This window comes from Polypterus senegalus, chromosome 15 (genome assembly GCF_016835505.1).
Source record: "Polypterus senegalus isolate Bchr_013 chromosome 15, ASM1683550v1, whole genome shotgun sequence".
Lineage (NCBI taxonomy): Eukaryota > Metazoa > Chordata > Cladistia > Polypteriformes > Polypteridae > Polypterus > Polypterus senegalus.
Genome location: NC_053168.1, coordinates 129,576,756 through 129,594,678, shown reverse-complemented (window position 1 = coordinate 129,594,678; position 17,923 = coordinate 129,576,756). Strand labels below are relative to the sequence as shown.

Genomic DNA, 17,923 nt, shown 5'->3' with positions numbered 1-17,923 from the left:
GACATGATTTGATCCTCTATTTTGTTTCATTGCCATACTACCATCAGTGAAAACAACATCACCCAACACATGTTCTGCCAAACATATAGCGACTTGAGACCGGGGACAATAAACCTCTTGTTTAAGACAGTGCTTCTACACTATAACCTTTTTATGAACAACTTTCAAGCCACAGAACTAAACTTTGATACACAGGTACTGTACTTCTCATTATAAGTTGGATTTTTACTATAGAATTTCAACCATGCCCAGTCCCCCTCCATCCCATCCTGACTGCTGACTGTAAAGAAATGATACGGTGTTATCACTCAACAAAAAGAAAGCTCCACAAAGGTTATGGTAGGTGGCTATGGTGCTGCAGACCAAACATTTAACACTATTCTCTTCAGCATACAAATTATAGTTAGGCTATAGGGGATGTTATGGCAAAGCTACTTTCCTCCTCTTGCAATGTTAAATTAAGGTTAGTTTACCCACTATATCTCAAAGTACCATGTTACACGTATGCCTGGATGACATAGGCCAGAGAAAGGTGTACTGTGAATACTGATTGAGACACCGTCTCCTTAGGGGTCACTGATATGGTTAACATTCATAGGAGCACTCATAAGAAAAAAATATATAAAAAACAATGCCATTTGTTTAAAACAAGAGTGTCTTATGTCATTACATGCAAGTTTGTTCCAGCATCAATTAAAAAGGTCCCTATACTGAATAGTCAGTCAGTCATCTTCCAACCCGCTATATCCTAACACAGGGTCACGGGGCGTCAGCTGGAGCCAATCCCAGCCAACACAGGCCGCAAGGCAGGAAATAACCTCAGGCAGGGTGCCAGCCCACCGCAGCCTATACTGAATACTAGGCTGACCCGCCTTTTAAGGCGACCGACTTTTAAGTTGACCACTCCTTAAAGCAATTCAATATGTAGATCAATTTGATATTTTATGCAAACTCATTAATTTGGTTATATTGCATTTGAGCGGTATTACTTTAATACTCGTAGTTTGTTATTTTTGTGATGAAATTTAAACTTTTTTTCTATATTGAGGTCGCCCTTTTGAACCCCCCTGATATTTACTACGCGGTGAGGCATTTGTACTCCATCAACATTAATTATTTCCAGAGACATAATTTTGTCTGTTTTTCCAGCGCATCGCGCACAAAAGCAAGGGAACGATGGGAGCACCAGAACTCTGCTCACATCATGTCGCCTGCACCGCAAGCTGCAAGTAGTAAGTCTGTGATAAGCGGAATACCGCTATGCTTTCCACTCACGGGACGGAAGGACAATCCCGACCGCTTTTATATAGTAAGAAAGAAGAAGAAGATATCGCACAGTCTGGAGTAGAAAATCATCTTTTACCTGGAAAAACGAAACTACAAATTCCATCATGCATTGCAAAATGGACGGGGCGTGTGTGAAACTCTGCAACTGCGTAGCACTCACGGGACGGAAGGACAATCCCAACTGCTTTTATATAGAAGGATTCGTAAGAAAGTTATAAGATAACTCAGTGATAGTACAATTACGAATGCAGGCTACATGGTGTGTTGATGCAGTGGTGAGGAGGGCTTGGTAAATCTTATATTGTGTCAGGTTTCTATAGTTACACATTAAGTTCCACCTTCACGATGCAAAAGAAGAACATTAAAGCTAATTGGTTAAATATGAATGACAGTCTGACCGGAACTGCTTAGGGGCAGAACAAGTGGCCACAATCTTAATGGCACGTGATAAAAGAAAATCTGTTTTTAAGCTACAAATTCCTCTCACCCAGTCAAATTACCCTCTCCATGTTAAACAGCTGCAGTTCCCAGTGAATCTACATTATACAGCCATAGGTCTGAAACTGCTTCTGTCAAGGAATACTGTATGTCATTTGCTGAAATGACTGTAAAGTACAACACAGAGCTACATTTTGAAATAATAGCTGGATAATTCCATAAAACACAACTACCATTTATAATGCATTTTGTAGATCATGGTGCAATTACCTTTGAAGCATTTCAACTGACAAATTAGTTAAAATCTTATCCATTTTGCTAAATGAATTTCCCTAAAAACAAATAAAAGGCAGATTTTCTTAAATTCAATAATGGCAATATTTACAAAATGTTAATAATATACAGTTGTTATACTGTATTTCAGGATAAGAAATGTTCTTAGCATTTCAATTAACAGACTCTATTCTCGATAACAGAAATATACAAATCTGAAAAGATTAGTTAAACAAGAATTGGCTTCCGATTTAAGCATCACTCATAATAGATCCGTGGTGATGCTATTTGCTTGAAAGGAACTTATATGACATATGCCTTAGAAACCGAAACCAAACTCAATTTTAACCCAAAAGTCTAATGTTTATATTGAATAGAGAGAATAGACAGTCACATGCTGCTCTGCACATCACCTCTGAAGATGGGCACATGCAGATTCTCATAATAAAATAGCCAAGCATATACTGTTTTGCACATATGATGCTGGATATTTCTGACAATGTCTTGTTTCTATGGAAAAATAAATCTGACACAAAAAAGACTGAAATGCATGGAGCAGGACACATTTAATGTGTAATGAATTATTATGAACAGATTTTTTTTCATTAACAAAAAATCAAGTGGTAAGTTATTGATAAAATAATAAAGATGTGTATTGCATTGTACAATCCTGTACAGAAAAATAAAGTTGGCAAAGTTAATTTGAATAAATTACCCACAGCCAACTCTATATGTGTTGGAGGATTATATGCAACTTCCTATGTTAGAATTGTACTGTACCATTTAGGGACTGATGAAGCTCTGCAAGAAGAGTTTGAAGTTTCATAAAAAACCTCATTATTCTGCTTATCATTCCTTCGCCAATGAAAACACTAACTACAACAAGGAAGGTGTTAATAGAGCTGGGTAATATATAGTTTCTGATTACTTTTTATCTCACCACTTTTCCACGTTATGACCCTGGTAATAATGGGTAACTTAACTATTCACATACTGCTTTGCCAAGTTTGTGTACACACCTTTCAAATATCAAATTCAGGTGCTTCAGCCACTCCCATTGACAACAGGTGCATATAAGTAGCATGACCATGTAATCTCCACTGACAGTCATTGGCAGTAGAAATGGGTCATACTGAAGAACTCGGGAACTTTAAACGTGTCATTGTCATAGGATGCCACCTTTGTCACAAGTCAATACTCAAAATTTCTGCTCTGCTAATCTTCCCTAGTCAACTATAAGTGCTAATATTACTGAGCAGGATCTCCAAGTGCTTAAGTACACAACATGTTTTAAAAAAATAAATAAATAATCAATCCACTGTTACATCACATACATCATCAGCACAAGAACCGTGAGTTTTGGAGACTCATGAAATGGGCTTCCATGGCTGAGCAGCTGTACACAAGACTAAGATCCCTATCTGCAATACCAACCGTTGGCAGGAGTGATGTAAAGCACACCAACATTGGACTCTGGAGCAGTGGAAACGTGTTAACTGGAGTGATGAATCATGCCTCACTATCTGGCACTCTGATGGACAAATCTGGGCTAGGTGGGTGCCAGGAGAATGCTACCTTCCAGATTGTAGACTACCTACTGTAAAGTGTAGTAGGTGAGGGATAATGGTTTGTGGCTTTCTTTAGGGGTTGGGTTCCAGTGAAAAGCACTGCTAATGCTACAGTATACAAACACATTTTAACAATTTTGTGCTTCATTTTTTCACCTTCCAACAGTATGGGGGAAACCCATTTATGTTCCAGCATAATTATGCCACTGTGCATAAAGCCAGTTTCATAAAGAAATGTTTTGATCAGTTTGTTGTGGAGGAACTCGAGTAGCCAGCAAAGAGCTCTGACTTCACCACCAATGAACATCTTTTGGGGTGAACTGGAACACCTACTGTGAGTCAAGTCGTCTCATCAAACATCTGTACCTGACCTCACAAATGCTCCTTTTGCCGAATGGCCACAAATTCCCACAGGCAGAATCCAAACTCCTGAGCAGAGCCTGCCTAGAAATGAGGAGGCAGATATGGTCTCAAGCCTTTGGTGAGTGGGGGCAACTTCATATTAATGTCCATGGTTTTGGAATGAAATGTCCAACACATTTTTGACCATTGAGTGTATATTAAGGCCTGTCTTTACAATTCTCATGACATTAAAATTTATTGAACAAAACCTTCACATACCGTTATTCCTAATGGTGTTAGCAATGAATTAAGAAAACAACCTATAAAACTCAAACCTGAGAACATCACAAAAATCCATGCTAATAAGAGGAGAATGTGTAAATTACACACTTATGGTGATCAGAATAGCCATTTGAGAGTCTATGATGTAGGTACATGTTTGCTCTCGTGCCTTTGTGTGCAGGTTGGTGGTCTCCAGTATGCCATGGGGCCCTAACCAGTTGCACTTACCCCAACAAAAGGCCCCTGTGATCATGTCAGCATTTGTATCTTGTCATCACTAGCATTAATAATACTTTGACAACAGATCAGACACATTTTCAATTAGTTACATCAGTTTAGTACAACGTTAAGTTCAGGCTTTTCATTATTTTAACACAAGGTCTCTCTAAGCAAAGTCAACCTGCCAGGGCCTATGGTATTGTAGTGCTGCGTATGTGAACCACAGGTTCAAGTCCCACGCCCTGATGATCCCCAGCAATACAAGAACATCCAAGACTCCGCGGTGCAAACTACCCTGGAATACTGTTCTGCAATAAAGGCATTATACAAAATAAAATTTCATTATTCCTTTATGGCTGGAAGGATGAAACTCGTGGGAGTCCAATACACGGACACGAGCTCTGAAGCCTGCAAGAAAAACTTGGGAGGAAAGTACGCTTTCCAAAAAGTATCGAGAATCAAAAACATGTAAGAGAAAAAAACGGCCTCTTCTAAATTGCACAACTCAATATCCAAGATAAAAATAATAAAGCTGTGTGGCTGGTGGCAATGTCCGTTCTGTTCTGCCTCGCGCAAAAAGAGTGATGACAAAAGACAAGAAGGGACCAAAAATACATGCCCGTGGGCGGTTACATTACAGGGGGCCGTAAGACTGCGGGCTGAAATATTTTACCATTAGCAATAACTGAGCAAAGTAAACTTCCTCGCCGTTGGACACCGCAAAACACACAAACGAAAGAGAGGACCAAACCACCGCACTTACCTCGTAAACGCAAAATACATCAGGCTGACAATAGTAAACGTTAGCAGCGTAATGGTATGAGGCTTGTAAAAGAAATCGATTGTGATATCCTCCACTTGCTGCTCGTTGATCATTCGAAAATGTAACCGATAGTTCACGTCGTCTTTGCTAAGAGTTCTCGCTCCCAGGGCGGACGCCATCTCTGCGGTACACCCTCACTCTTTCACCCCGCCAGGTTTCCTCACTCCTAGGGCACGAACGAAGCGACCTACACACCGCGCGCGCGCTCAGGAGAAACAGTAAAGGCAGCGAGAAGGTCGCGAGCGATGTGGGTGGGGCTACAAATTCTAATAATTAAAATATATAATATACGGGTTAAACAGCGGCCCAGTGTATTAGAAAATTAAATACAATACATATTAATTTTGTTCCCGCTGCGCAAATTCGGTTTATTTTTGGATACAACCAATTTATTTTTCTTCTCCTATACAAGGTCACAAGAGTAACCCCTCTTCACAAGATGCAATGGACTCTTCCAACCAGAAGCTCACATACTTCCGCTCTGTAGTGCGGATCTGAGCTCACGTGTTTGCTTAGTCCGACCGAGCGAATTGAATGAAAAGCCGTTTTCTAAATAGAGGTGATCAATTAATAATGCTCATTGTCAGTCCATAAGCCGAACAAAGCCAGTGCAGGCGGAAGCCAATGGAGACGCAAACCACGCATGCATCGCTGTTTGTAAGTTTACATCTTTGCTTTCATTATGACAACTAAGGTATTGGATATACTTTTCGAACTTGCTCCTCATGTGTGTTCATTTCTGTTACCGTGATGAACTGAATTCTTCAAATGTTCAGCCTTTTTTGTAGACCAGGTCCTTTTCCCCTACATCGGTGTCAGCCATGTGTACCGTTACTGCAGATTTTTCCTATGTCATTTATAAGCTACAGAAATCAGCTTGTCAGAAATATATATTGTTGCGCCGAGTGCCAGAATGGATTCGTTTAGGTGATTTGCTATTTTGAAATGGACTGCTAGCCTTTGCCGTGCTTGATAGAATTCTGTTTGCGGCACAGCAGGCTTGCCTTGTTTTTTATAGGCAACCCTGTCACTGGCTCTAAAGCTGCGCGTTTACTTGATGGAACTTGTCAGCGCTTTTGCATATCCCTGACTTTGAAGTTGCTGTCCGCCGCGACCACTTTTATCTTGCTGCCATGGTGCAGCCTGTGACAAAAGCACATTAGCAGGGGTCTTAAGTGCTTCGTTGTTAGGTGGTGCAGCACAGATGTTCCGTTCTGCACTGAGGTATTAAATACTGTATTTCTTTGCAGTGATCTGTCGATTATAAGTGAGCACCTCCTTGTTTGGAGCTGCAGATATGATGGTCTGTCTCTTGGGTGTTTTCCTTTCCTAAACTGACACTTCAAACACCATTCCAGAGCCAGATCTCAGCTGTGAGAGGCTCCCTTCCATTGCTGCTCTGGAACACTTCTGTAGTCTGTCTTGTCCATTGCCTGTGTGGTTTTACAGCCAGCCCTGCTTCACATGGCTTACCTAGAGTCAGTGAAAACTTGGTCTGCCACATTTTCCCCCAGCTCCATGTTGCCATCTGTATATCCAGGCCAATGCAGAAGTGTTGGTGGAACTGCTGAAGTTGAGGTTGCATGCCTGTTTTCTCCCTGTACTGCACTTCAAGTCCCTGATCTCAGCATTGAGATTATCCAGCAATTCCCCAGAAGAGCCAAGCAAGTCCATTGCAGTCCTCCACTGAAGTCACCACTTGTTACTTTGGAAGGTAGGCCTTCTTTTCATCTTGTTTCTGACACCAATATAGTGTCAGAGCTGAGTGCCAGAATGGATTCTTTGCGGTTTACATGGCTCTTTTAGATGGATCGCTATTCCTGAAAGGACTGGTCACCTTTGCTGCACTACATGGACTTCTTTTTATGACATTGCAGGCTTGCGATTTTTATTTCATAGGTATGTCTGCCACTGGCTCTGAAGCTAGTCATTTGATTGATGGAATGCCAGGCATACAATGAGTTTAGCTACCGCAGGGTCTGGACCTAGTTACAAAATCATATCTTTGATGGTGTGTCTAGATTACTTGTTAGCATCTAAAATAACTTGTAAGACAAAGCATGTCTTTTAATCTTTGAGGTAGGACTGCATTGGTGCTCTTAGCGTATTTTTATTTTATTTTTTAAATACTAGGGGGGCGTTGGCCCCTGTGCTACACGCTAGCCTGTTTGCGGTTCAGTCACTTGCGTATGGTGATGCGGTTGTACAATTTAAACAGATTTTTATTATCATGGGAATTGTTACATATGCATAATAGAACTATTTTACATCACAGCGAGTAATTAACCAAAGTAAAACATAGTCAATTGAAAGTAAATTATGTTTCATGTTGCATTAGTTATTCGTTTGGTAATACGATTTTGTTCTGTTTGGCTTTGAAATTCACATGCAAATACTTTTTAAACTTTTACTGTAAAACTTTAGTAAAAACAATTTTTTGAATTAAAATGTAGTCAATATTGCATTGAGTTTTGATTCTGTGTTTGGACTTTCATCGGGTCAACGCAACATATAACTGCCAGTGATTGAATTTCGTTTCTTTCTATTAAATAAAACGACTTTTTCAAATGTTTGGCTCTGAGATTTGCTAATTGTCTTTGCAAAAGCTGTCCTAACGGGAAACTGTTAACATTTTAATACGAATGGCATATCAAGATCTCCTTTGGTGTCTAATGTTATCTGCAGAAGATGTACTCCGCACGATCACCACCAACTGTTTCAGCATAGTCTATTGATACGCATTTAATCAATTTGCAGTGTAACCGATCGACATTTTTGGCATAAATTCATTTGACTTCATCGTTTCTCGGTGCTAGGATTGCCCGTGTACTCATTTTTACTGTTGATAACCCTTCGTGATGAAAGTCTTCGATAAGATTTGGACAAAATACGTCTTCTTTAATTGGGACCTTAAAGTAAGGAAAACGTTAAAATTTATAAGAGCCGAGAGAGCAGAAACTGTGTCTGTCAAAAGCATTCACACGAATGCGAGGTGAGATTACTGTGTGTGTGGTTGAAAATGGAGAGCGTAACTTTGAAAAATCTCATGGCCAAAGTCTCAACTCGCGGGACTTGAAAAGATCTTCCAAAACGTTTTGTCTCGTCGCAGGTTTTTTGTATAATAGAGAGATAAGCCATGTCATTGATGCCAATACCAGTATGAATTACATATACTGTACAGTGCAGCAAAACTCTAATGAAAGCTACTAAACAAGTCAGGATCTTTAAATTGGTGTTCACTTACTAAATTACTTCAATAATTTGATAACAGTCTTTTAGGAGGCATGTTTTGACTCAAATTTGAGTCTACAAACTACTAAGCAATATCAGTCATGAGACAATTTTAAGTTTTTTTGCATACATTTTAGTGTATTACCTTATGTCATAAAGACAATGGAAGTCTTATTCACTCTTTCCTTCTGTAATAGAAATCAAACTTATAAAATACATATATGCAACCAGTTAAAAGTTTGGATATGCCCAGAAAGTCATATTTTTGATAGAAATGGGTATTTTTTTTTTTTTTAAGTCAAGATACCATTACATTGATTTAAAAACAACCAAAACATCAGTGTTTACAATGGGTTTTACTGCTTGAAATTACTGATTTTTATTGTTTTATTCACATATGACAGCAAAGCCACATTTTCAACAGCTTGGGTTGCTGCTGGAAGAGGTGATGGTGAGTCCAGTAGGGGGTGCTTTTCCTGTGGTCTGAATGTAGATCCCAATGTCCCATTGCAGTGATGGGGACACTGTACCGTCCATCCATCCATTTTCTAACCCGCTGAATCCGAATACAGGGTCACGGGGGTCCGCTGGAGCCAATCCCAGCCAACACAGGGCACAAGGCAGGAACCAATCCTGGGCAGGGTGCCAACCCACCGCAGGACACACACAAACACACCCACACACCAAGCACACACTAGGGCCAATGTAGAATCGCCAATCCACCTAACCTGCATGTCTTTGGATTGTGGGAGGAAACCGAGCCGAAAACCCACGCAGACAGGGGAGAACATGCAAACTCCACGCAGGGAGGACCCGGGAAGCGAACCCGGGTCTCTTAACTGCGAGGCAGCAGCGCTACCACTGCGCCACCGTGCCGCCCGGACACTGTACCGTCCTTAGAATAAGACCTAAAACTGATGTCATTATTCTCTGTGGTGATTAAAGATCCCTGGGCATTGTGCTTAAAGAGTAGGGTGTATCCTGATGTTCAGGCTAAATTGCCCTCCATGGCCTAGTCATTCTTCCCACCTAATCATCCCTTGTCTCTAACTAACTGTCTCTCTCTCTCTCTCTTTCTCTCTCTCTCTCTCTCTCTCTCTCTCTCTCCACTTCAGCACCTAGTGGCTGATATGCCATGAGCATACACGCACAGAAATGGCTGCCAGGTGGCTTCTGCACATCCGTGGTGGTTGAAGTGGCTCCCCGATTACTATGAAAAGCACTATTATTATTATTATTATTATTGGTGGTCCACTCTCATCTTAAATGCTAACTGGCTATTAGAGAAATCTTTGTAATTGCTGTAACTCCACCGAAACCCATTATGTTCACTTGAATTGCAAGGCACTGGCACACCTAAAGAGTTCTTTCTTCACAAATGGCCAAAATGAAACAACTTCCTCAAGAAAGTTTTTTTTTTTTTTGCAGAATGAAAGGTATTCATTCAATGTGACAGGTTATCAAGAAATAGAGGCATCTAATATTGTCTTGATATAAGAGGGCAAACTGGATATAACCAGGATAGGAAAAGAAGATAAGAGGATAAGCAAATCAGAGTTTGTAGTTTTAGAAACCAATACCTTTATAGGTCATCAGGTGACTTTTTAGCATTAGTTTTCGTTTTCTTTAGCAGAAATAGTAAACAGAAAACAAAACAGGCTGAATGACATATGGAAATGTATGTAACCACACAAGTAGATAGCATTTTGTTTGGGAGAAATTTGGCTTTTTTCAGAAGCTCGATACAATTATAAAGAAAAATATTTAGTCTTTTACTCATGAGTTGCTTACAGTTAGACTAATTCTTTACAGGGAACATGATTATGTTTGAAGTAATTCTGAATGTAAAATATGTGTCCTGAAATAATGTTTTTGTATTTGCCCCTTGCAGTGATACTCTTTCAGATGGCATCGGTATTTTATCAGTTGTGCCATAGGTATCTTTTCATAAGGACATGTGGTTTTCTCATTACATTTCACAAAACAAGGGTATACCAAAGAACTACCCAGGTGGCACAATTATCCATTCCCTCATCAGGTAGATCAAATGCAAATTTCTGGCTGGTTGCCAGATCCTGGAGATTGCCAGCACGTCGGTACACTAGCAGTGGGGATAAAGTTCAGCCAGCCGACGAGGAAAATGCACCAAAGCATCTGCTTCCATTTGAAAAGCAGTTCCAGCAAATAGCACAACTTTCACTTCAGGATTGTGAACTACCAGGTAGGTTTATAAGTAAATATTAAAATATTGAGGAGGAAAAAATACTGTTGTTATACTTCTGAAATCACCCTGCCCTTGTGTGTTATCAAAAATATGCATGTTTTATTTTTGTGTTATTCTTTGGTTTCAGCCAAGCACCCCCTAGAGAACATTACTGAAGATGAAGCAGTACAGATCAATGCAGAACCTCCTCTTCCCGCTTGTTCCAACACTCTTAAACATTATGTGGAGCAGTCTGAGACCCTTCGTCAGCTAGTCCTCCTGGGTGAGGGAATTGAAACTTGTACATTATGTAGCATTGTGGATTCAGGTTTAAGAGGATGCACAAAACTGTGTTGCTTCTGTGGTGGCTAATACTGATACCTTGTAGCATTTGCATGGCAGGAATTAATCAAGGATCTGCTGCCTTTAAACGCATCTGTTGCTGCTGAGGAAATTCTCTGGGGATTGTGCCACCCAGCTTTTAGTAAAAGCAAGTATGGGTTACTACTACATACTGTATTTATTGGCATGATAACAACTAGAAAATCTCACACTTAAATGTCCGATTCTCTTTAATTTTAGAATTTTATGGAGAGTTATGGAATAGCTTGTTTTAATGGTATTTTTCCGAAAGAACATCCCTGTTTGTACAGAATGCCCTCCATTTTCTGATCTTCCATCCTATAGATCAGGGGTTCTCAAACTCGGTCCTGGGGGACCCCTGTGGCTGCAGGTTTTTGTTCCAACCAGCCTCTCTTTTTAATTGGACTCCTGGGCTAATTAAGTGAACTGTTTCCCAGATTCCCTGTTTTGGGAACAATATACAAATTAGAAAACTTAGTTTGGTAAAAAAAAAAAAAAAAAAGTATTAAAATGTACTAAGTTATAGGTATTTTTTTCTTTTTAACATCTTGATTGTCATTCTACTTTTCTAGGTGTTCTAATTAGTTAATTAATCCGTTATTTACTACTTTGTGGGGCTGACGCTAAAGTAGTTGCAGCCTTTCATGATTGAGTGTTTGCTTGGGTTTCTGCTGTGCTTCTTTTTAATTGTTATTATTAAGATTCAATGAAGGGAGCAAACTGCACAGAGAAAAGGTGAAATATAATAAAAAGAGCGTTAAGCATTTAAATCTATAGCAAAAACAAATATTTCTAAGTTTCTTATAAATGTAAAAATCATGCTGCTGTGCTTTTATGAATGTAGAATAAAAGATAAATAATACCAGCTAATGAGATGAGATCAATGCTGTCAGGTGTTGTCACTGATTAGGAATCTGGTTGGAACAAAAACCTGCAGCCACAGGGGTCCCCCAGGACCGAGTTTGAGAACCCCTGCTATATATTATTACTTACTAAATTCAATTAATTTATTTTAAATAATATTAACAGACAACAGACTTTACAGTGTTTATCTGTAGTAAATGGTTCTTCATCTATCCTGTGTGAAAAGCCCAAGTAGAAAATTTGTAAAGATGAAGTTAGAAACAACTTCACTCTGATCGACAGTAGAAAGTTGAAAACCAACTGCTGTCTAAAATGTCTCTAATAGTACAAATATTTTTTACATTAAATTTTCAAGGAACTTTATATAAATATATACATATAAATATAAACATATTTTATTTACTAATTACAAGTAATCTTCTGAGAAAGTTGGAGAATTTTGCATGTGATTTCTAGAGTTGTAATGTATATTTTAAATTTAGATTGCTACACATGCTCACATCACTGTTTTTCTTATAGGTGTTGATCTGTCCAAACTGGAGCAGCGACCTAATGTGGGAAACATGCTGATCCGTTTGGATTTTGAGAAAGATATTAAGGAAAAGTTATTATTCCTCAAAGAAGTCGGTGTGCTGGAAAACCAGTTGGGGCCTTTTCTCACCAAGAATCCTTTCATCCTAACAGAAAACTTGGAGGACCTACAGATAAGGTTGATGATCAACATATGTGGCAGCTACTATTTTGTTATTTAGTTTACTCAGATGTTATTTTCGTATTATCTTTCATAATAATAATAATAATAGTAATACATTTTATTTATATAGCGCCTTTCCCATGTGTATATATGCATATGTTCAGGTTTACTGTTGTGTATATGGTATAATGAAATTCTTGTTTGCCTGTTTCCTCCGAACAGTGACAATAATACAGTACCAATAAACACACAAGTATACAAAGAATGTAGCATGTACATATATGTAAAATTATGTACAATATATACTATATATGTTTTAAATTATAAACTATACATATATGGTTTGTTTCAATATTCATATATACATGTATAAACTCACTGTGATAACTTACAGAAGTTTTAAGTTGCTCAGAAATTATTTTTAAAGATAGTTAACTGGGAATTATGTATTTGCTTCTTAATACACTATATATTAGTATAATTTTTAAAAAATTGATAACAGTGAAAGAATTTCTTGTGTTTAACATTTATTGACCCTCTTCGATACCATATATTGTTAAATTCTGCCAACAGCACACCTGATGTAAATTGATGAGGTATTTAACTGAGTTTGGCATACTAGTGGTGCAATTTAATAAATAAATGGGTGCATTGGATCATAACCACAAGTTTTCATTCATATTTATGAAAGGGGCTAATTGGATAAATGTCTGAGGCTCAAACATTAGAAGTATTAGACTGGCCACCTCAGAGCATCAGTCTCAATATAATTAAAGCTGTGTGTAATCTTTTTTTTTTTTTACTGTGAAAATAACAAAATGCCCTGTATCAAATTATATCAAGTATTTGTCACTGGACTAATTAAAAAAATTATACAGCAGTTTACCAAAGCCAATTGCCTCAGTTTTATATTCAGAGGAAGACTCCACAAAATATTGGTTTATTTTTAAAAAGACAAGACATTAATGTTCCTTTTTATTGTGCCAGTATTTGTGTTTATTCTAATTTTATATACCGTGTACTAATGAGCAAATAAACACTTAAATACCTAGATGCCTAGCTTTACATTTATTGTGATGCCCAAGATCTTTACACACAGATGTGGTAATACATTTATTTATAGTCTGCAAGGAGGATTCCACTTCTGTATGCTTGCAGTTTTGTACTTTATTTCAAACCTGAAATAGTTTCACCAATATCCAGGTAAAGGATATCCTCTGTGATTTGATATGAAAGATAACATTCCGATTTCTACATCCTCTCAACAACCATTAGACCTTGATACCTGTTCGTTTTTACTAGACTAACTCCTAACTCACAGGTTATGTTTTATGAGTTCGTCACTAATAATGAATGTTTTAATGTGTGTGCAAATTGAAAAGTGTCGTGTCTTTGACTTTGTTATTCTAAACGTGCTGTCTGCAACATAGTATTCTTAATCTATTAATTCTAATCCCCTTGTGTGTGTGTGTGTGTGTGTGTGTGATCCATGTAGAATTTAAATGTGTTCACAATACCATTGATGCATGATTGCCTTGTCATAAGTTATGATTTAAAAAGCATAAAGTTAGTTATTTTTCTTGATTTCAGGGTATCATATTTGAAGTCTAAGAAATTTACAAACACAGCCATTGCAAGAATTATTTCCAAAGCCCCTTATCTACTAAATTTTAATGTTGAAAGAATAGATAATAGACTGGGCTTTTATCAGAAGGAGCTTGGATTGAGCAAACAGAAGGTAAGTTTCATTTTATAGTCTGAAATGTAAATCAAAGTCCAAAAACAATATGTTAATGTATGTATGGTGGCACAATTTAAAAACTGTAGCAATTTTAATACAAAGCCAATGTTGAAATTTAAAAACGGTAGCAATTTTAAGTTACTATTTTTTCTTGGTGAAATGTTTTGCACTTGCTAGTTTCATGTGTTTTCCTTTGACCTGAAAAGATGGAACAATGTCTCAAGGTTATGAAGCTCCTACAGATATCCAACTTTGGGTGTTTTGTATGTTATGATTGTGTCCAAGGTCTTCTTTGGGTCTTCTGGTTTGCTCCAGATTCTAAAAAAAAGATGGGTGTCAAGATGCTAGGTAATGCCAGATTGGCCCAGCGTGAATACTTGTATGCACATGAGTGTCCCTGGTAATGGACTGGTGTTGCATCTAGGATTCATTTATGCCTTGCACCACATAGTGTTGGGAAAGGCTCTAGTGTTTGTAAATGGTGTGCCATGTTCAGAAAATGAAGGTAATCTCACTATTATAATAAAAAAAAAAAAATTCCTGGAATGAGACAAGACTTTTTAGCCTGGGACAAGATGTGACTTTTTTTAGAAAGATACTTTCACGTCCCGCGAGATGAGACTTTGTGCCAAGAGATTTAACAACGCCCGGGGTCGGAAATAAAAGACAGAGTAGATGACAAAGTAGAACTTCGTAAAGAATTCAAAAACGGCGCAATACATAGAGCAGGTTAGAAATAATGAAAATACTAAAATTCAAAACTTTCAAAAAACTGATAGTAAAGATCACATTAGCACAAACAAACAAATTATTAGTCTGTGAAATAACGGAACATCGAAAAGAGATTGAATATATTGCTCGGATTTAAACTTTAAGTCGGAGACTTGTAGATCTTCTAATTCGTTTTGCCATCAGGAAAAAGTAGTGTTTCTTCCCAATGAAGAGGCGTATCCGTGAGAATTAAGATTTGTTGTTTGGTGAAAGTGAAATCCACATATGCGAGCAGCAGAGATGCAAAGTTGCTGGCTCGTAGCACAGGCTCAGTTTTAGGTTAAGAAAAGCGAGCAGGGGGCAAGCCCCCTAGTATTTGTTAAAAATCAATTCATATATTGTGTGTTCAACCCCCCCCAGTGGAAAACAAAGTAAGTATGCTCTGTTTTCTACATTCTGCCATACTGGAGATGTTTGTTGCATTGTTGACAAGTTTTTGATGTTTTTATTTTTTTTAGACAATGAACCTTGTGACACGGCTGCCACGATTGCTAACTGGTAGCTTGGAGCCAGTGAAAGAAAATCTTAAAGTAGGTATTCAGATTTAAAAAAAAAAAAAAGTATTGAAAAATATATCTTAAGTTTTAAATTCTTCACTTAGTTTCTGAATTTCCCGAAGGGATTAATAAAGTTTTTTTTCTAATCTAATCATAAAATATAATGTAAATCATGAAAAAGAGGAAAAAAAGTGACCAGATGACCCGTGTAAGTTGACAAACTTAATAAGTGTATGAGGAGGTTGATTATGTTTTCTGGGATGCTTGCATTAAACTGAGATGTTTGTATTTTATACAGGTTTATGAAATTGAATTTGGTTTTCACAAAAATGAAATCCAGCATATTATAAGCATGGTACCAAAAGTTTTAACTGCTAACAAAAAGAAAATCACTGGAATTTTTGATTATGTACACAATACTATGGGTGTTCCTCATCATATGATTTGCAGATTCCCACAGGTAAATATTAATCAATTTTTAGTAAATGTTTTAAATCCTGTTCTTCATAATTGTACGTAAGAGAGTATAGTACAAATGCAATAATAACTATGTAAGATGGAAGCCCATGATATCTTCAGTTTTACTTATGTTGGAGCTCAAGATGTATTATGTACATTTTTAGCATTGATTACATTCCAGAAAGCAAATCACAACTAGTTTAATATCGGTATTCCATTTTAGTCATATTTTTAATTTGGATTAATGTGGTTACTCAGTTCTGTATTGAAGGAAAACAGCAGTACTACAATTTTTATTTGTGTGTGTATGTATATATGTAAATAAAATGTGTGTAAAAATATATTTTCTCCATACTCTGCATCTGTTTGAGAATATATTTTGTGTTCTTTTATAGGTGCTAAACTGTAAACTCCTGAGAATTAAGGAAAGGCATTTGTTTCTTAAGTACCTTGAAAGGGCACAGTATGACCCCAGTCTACCAAATTATGTCTCCCTGGATCGCTTAGCCACCCTTACAGATGAAGTCTTCTGCAGAGAAATTGCTTTAGCCACTGTTAAAGACTTTGAGATTTTTCAAAAGACGCTCTAGTAAAAATGACAGCAACATTTTTTCAAACCAATTTTATAATATTTATTTGGATAACTCATACCTCAACCCAATTAAAGTCTCTTGATTATTGTTCTGCATTTTGGCTGAAACACGCTTCTTCATCTGATAACAAACACCTGGGAAGCCTGTAATGTTTTAAATGAAACAGGTCTCTGTTCAAAAAAAGTTTGTATGATCCAGTGATTTATCAGATGTGTAAACACTAACATTTGTGGTATTGTTGCTTTTTTAAAATAATGATGATTACAGGTATGCATTCTAAAAGAGGCATCAATGGAAAATGATTACAGTATCACTAAAATTTTGTTTCTAGGACACTGGTAAAATGCAGTGCATTTTAAATAAACCATTACCAACAAATGTAAAGGAGACTAAATGTTGTCTTTCTTAAGTTGGGGTGCTTTAAGTGTACATACATTTAAATACAAAAGTAATGCTCAACCATCACACAAATGGTTTTCCTGTTATATTAAATATAATGTATACCTCCAGCTATCCATCATTTTGTAAACCTGTTTACTATTATATGGGGATCAGAACCAACCCTGAGCAGAATGTCAGTCCATTCACTCTGCTAGTAAACCCAAGATGTCATATTGGGTTGTGGGAATTGTAAAAGAAAGCCCACACAAACACTTGGAATAATGCTATCATTACTCTGTACAGTGGGATTTGAACCCATGTCCATACTGTGGTAAGAAAGTAGCAATAACCATTGTGCCACTGCAGGGTCAAGATCAAGAACAAGTCACAAAATTGGCTTGAAATTATGCATATCATTTTGGGCACCAGTGTAACAATGCCCTCGTCCCTACATGTTATATTTTTATTGTAACAATGTAAATAAATGTTTTAAGAATTTGTTTTTGAAGTCTTTTTTTGCGTGCTCTACTACATTTCTAGTGCTTACCCTGAGGTGTGCTCAGGTTATTTGGACTGACGCGTGTGGCCTCGGCAAGTGGATGATTATTGTGCGCAGTAATCTCGGGATAAGCATCCGTTCCTTACAACCCTTGGCACGGAGTACGCCGGTTAGAAAAATTATATCTTTTAGAAACTTCGATTTTGTCCGATAACCCAAGGATATTCATGTTAGGTTACTTGGCGACTCTGAATTACCTACAAAAAACCCTGGCACAGAAGTGCATTGCCCAACCATGCCCCGAAATAAGACCCGTGGTCTCGGTGAGGCATAACTGGCCCGTGTATGGGTGTGGACGAATGATGAATCTCAACTCTTAATCGTTGCATTTCCTG

General features: G+C 37.6%; 2 protein-coding genes across 2 annotated transcripts in view; one reads left to right on the top strand and one right to left on the bottom strand.

The window, feature by feature from the left end:
• Nucleotides 1-5,443, bottom strand: part of ptdss1b (phosphatidylserine synthase 1b) — a 41,498-nt gene extending 36,055 nt beyond the window's left edge. The window contains exon 1 of the mRNA XM_039736256.1: nt 5,173-5,443. Coding sequence (XP_039592190.1) covers nt 5,173-5,351 — 179 coding nt within the window. The 5' untranslated portion in view covers nt 5,352-5,443. The remainder of the gene's footprint in view (nt 1-5,172) is intronic.
• A 249-nt stretch (nt 5,444-5,692) lies between these two features.
• Nucleotides 5,693-17,529, top strand: mterf3 (mitochondrial transcription termination factor 3). Its single transcript, XM_039736918.1, has 8 exons — nt 5,693-5,889; nt 10,355-10,684; nt 10,815-10,949; nt 12,413-12,602; nt 14,178-14,325; nt 15,558-15,629; nt 15,895-16,056; nt 16,451-17,529. The coding sequence occupies exons 2-8, from the start codon at nt 10,369-10,371 to the stop codon at nt 16,643-16,645; spliced, it is 1,218 nt and encodes a 405-aa protein (XP_039592852.1). The 5' UTR covers nt 5,693-5,889; nt 10,355-10,368; the 3' UTR covers nt 16,646-17,529.
• Nucleotides 17,530-17,923: the final 394 nt, after the last annotated feature.

Excerpts from the sequence above, each read along its gene's own strand:
- mterf3 (XM_039736918.1), top strand. The coding sequence starts at position 10,369 with ATGGCATCGGTATTTTATCAGTTGTGCCATAGGTATCTTTTCATAAGG. Across the intron at positions 10,685-10,814 it reads TCAGGATTGTGAACTACCAG|CCAAGCACCCCCTAGAGAAC; the intron begins GTAGGTTTATAA and ends CTTTGGTTTCAG. Across the intron at positions 12,603-14,177 it reads TTGGAGGACCTACAGATAAG|GGTATCATATTTGAAGTCTA; the intron begins GTTGATGATCAA and ends TCTTGATTTCAG.